We start from the raw sequence: 1751 nt of genomic DNA, 5'->3' as shown, positions 1-1751 counted from the left end.
CTCTGTTCTCTCAAACCCCCAGTTGGTCGTGGCAGATGGCCGCTCATACTGAGCCTGGTTCTGCTGGAGGTTTCTTCCTGTTAAAAGGGAGTTTTTCCTCTCCACTGTCGCTACATGCATGCTCAGTATGAGGGATTGCTGCAAAGTCAACGCCAGTGACTGTCCACTGTCTCTACATGCTCATCCAGGAGGAGGTAATGCTGCAAGTCACTGACTGGATGCAATCTGCTGGGTTTCCTTAGACAGAAAAACTTTTTATCCAATTTGAATAAATAACTGAATCTGACTGCACTGTTCAATGATTAGGATTTATTGGAATGTATGTACCTGACTTTTGTGAAGTGACTTGAGATGACATGTGTTGTGAATTGGCGCTATATTCATAAACTGAATTGAAATTAAAACATCGACCCTTGAAATGTAAGTTACAACATACATTTTCTGTTGCTTTTAAGTATGCACATAATACACTACTCAGTCATCCTGCTGTCAACACTGCCATCACCTGGTGACAGAACAAATATTCTTTGAAGGGTTTTTGTTCAGCCTCTCCATGCACTTTGAACACTGTGCTTGTCTGGCACAGTAATACACAGCAGAATCATCTGGCCTTAAGCCAGACAGACTCAGATACACCATGCTGTTACTGTTATCTCTGGTGATTTCTATCCGACTTTGTAAAGCACTCGAATAGTCAGTTCCACTTGCATCGTAATAAACATATCCCATCCAGTCCAGTGACTTTCCCACAGGTTGTCTGATCCAGTGCATGGTGTAGGACCCAAACGAGAACCCAGCTCCTCTGCAGGAGAGACTCAGAGTCTCTCCAGGCTTTTTCACCACTGGACTGGAAGGAATGGACTCCATACTCTGGCCTGTACAACCTGATCAGATTACAGAAGCAGAAACGATTGCACTGTTAAAAATGAGGAAATGATTTGGGTTGTTTAGCTTTACAGACTAATAGGAAAATTCTGTTTGGCAAGTAAGTATGTGGAATAACTCACAAGGCAGAGAGAGAGCAAGCAGAAGAAGAATGAACATGTTCATCTTACTGAAGCCACAAGATTTCTGCTGCTCTACGAATTGTAAGACCAGTTTGTACCCTGCAAAGACCACACATTTGCATCAGGATACCACTAATGAGGGAGTGGCTCTTATAATACTCAGTTTCAATTTGAAAATAAAATCTAACTTTTTTACACAATAATAAAAAAATGAAAATATTAGATATTTGTCTAAAAGTCAGTGAAAAGCAGCTTTTTGTTCTTTTGTTTATTTTTTGTGAAAAGCTCTGTTAAATCATTTTAAGATTAAATATTTATAGGTGTTCATACACATTTTGTTTGCAGTTTCCTGCATAGTAGATTAAACACCCATATATGAACATTTGTCAGGGGTACAGTGAGCCCATTAAGTGCTTAAAAAGAGACTCTCTTTTTCTGTCTCAGTACACCAGCACCACATTACAGGCTGTGAACATCAGCATTTTGAGACCACTGATCCTGAATTAAAGTGTTTAGTGGATTTAAGGAGCTATTTTTGTAATAACAGGGGTCCAAACGCCAAAGAAATAAACATCTGCTATTTAACTTCTCTAATCGGCATCTTTGTGTTTTTATTGTGAGTCTTTACAGGATTTAATTGGTTCTTATACATTTATACACTGTATGACTTTAACAAGGAGAATAACTGATTTGAAATATTCATTACTTTATTAAAATGTGTAAACAGGGTTCCTACCTTATGTA

General features: G+C 38.7%; 1 gene segment (V, D, J or C); it reads right to left on the bottom strand.

Moving 5' to 3' along the window:
- Positions 1–501: 501 nt before the first annotated feature.
- LOC124863100 lies at positions 502–1052 on the bottom strand. The segment is given in 2 exon segments: positions 502–884; positions 1008–1052. Coding segments are annotated over 2 exon segments (426 nt in total).
- Between the last annotated feature and the right edge of the window lie 699 nt (positions 1053–1751).

Source organism: Girardinichthys multiradiatus, chromosome X, assembly GCF_021462225.1.
Source record: "Girardinichthys multiradiatus isolate DD_20200921_A chromosome X, DD_fGirMul_XY1, whole genome shotgun sequence".
Classification (NCBI taxonomy): domain Eukaryota; kingdom Metazoa; phylum Chordata; class Actinopteri; order Cyprinodontiformes; family Goodeidae; genus Girardinichthys; species Girardinichthys multiradiatus.
The sequence above is the reverse complement of the archived record's forward strand: the minus strand, read 5'-3'. Positions and strand labels throughout refer to the sequence as shown.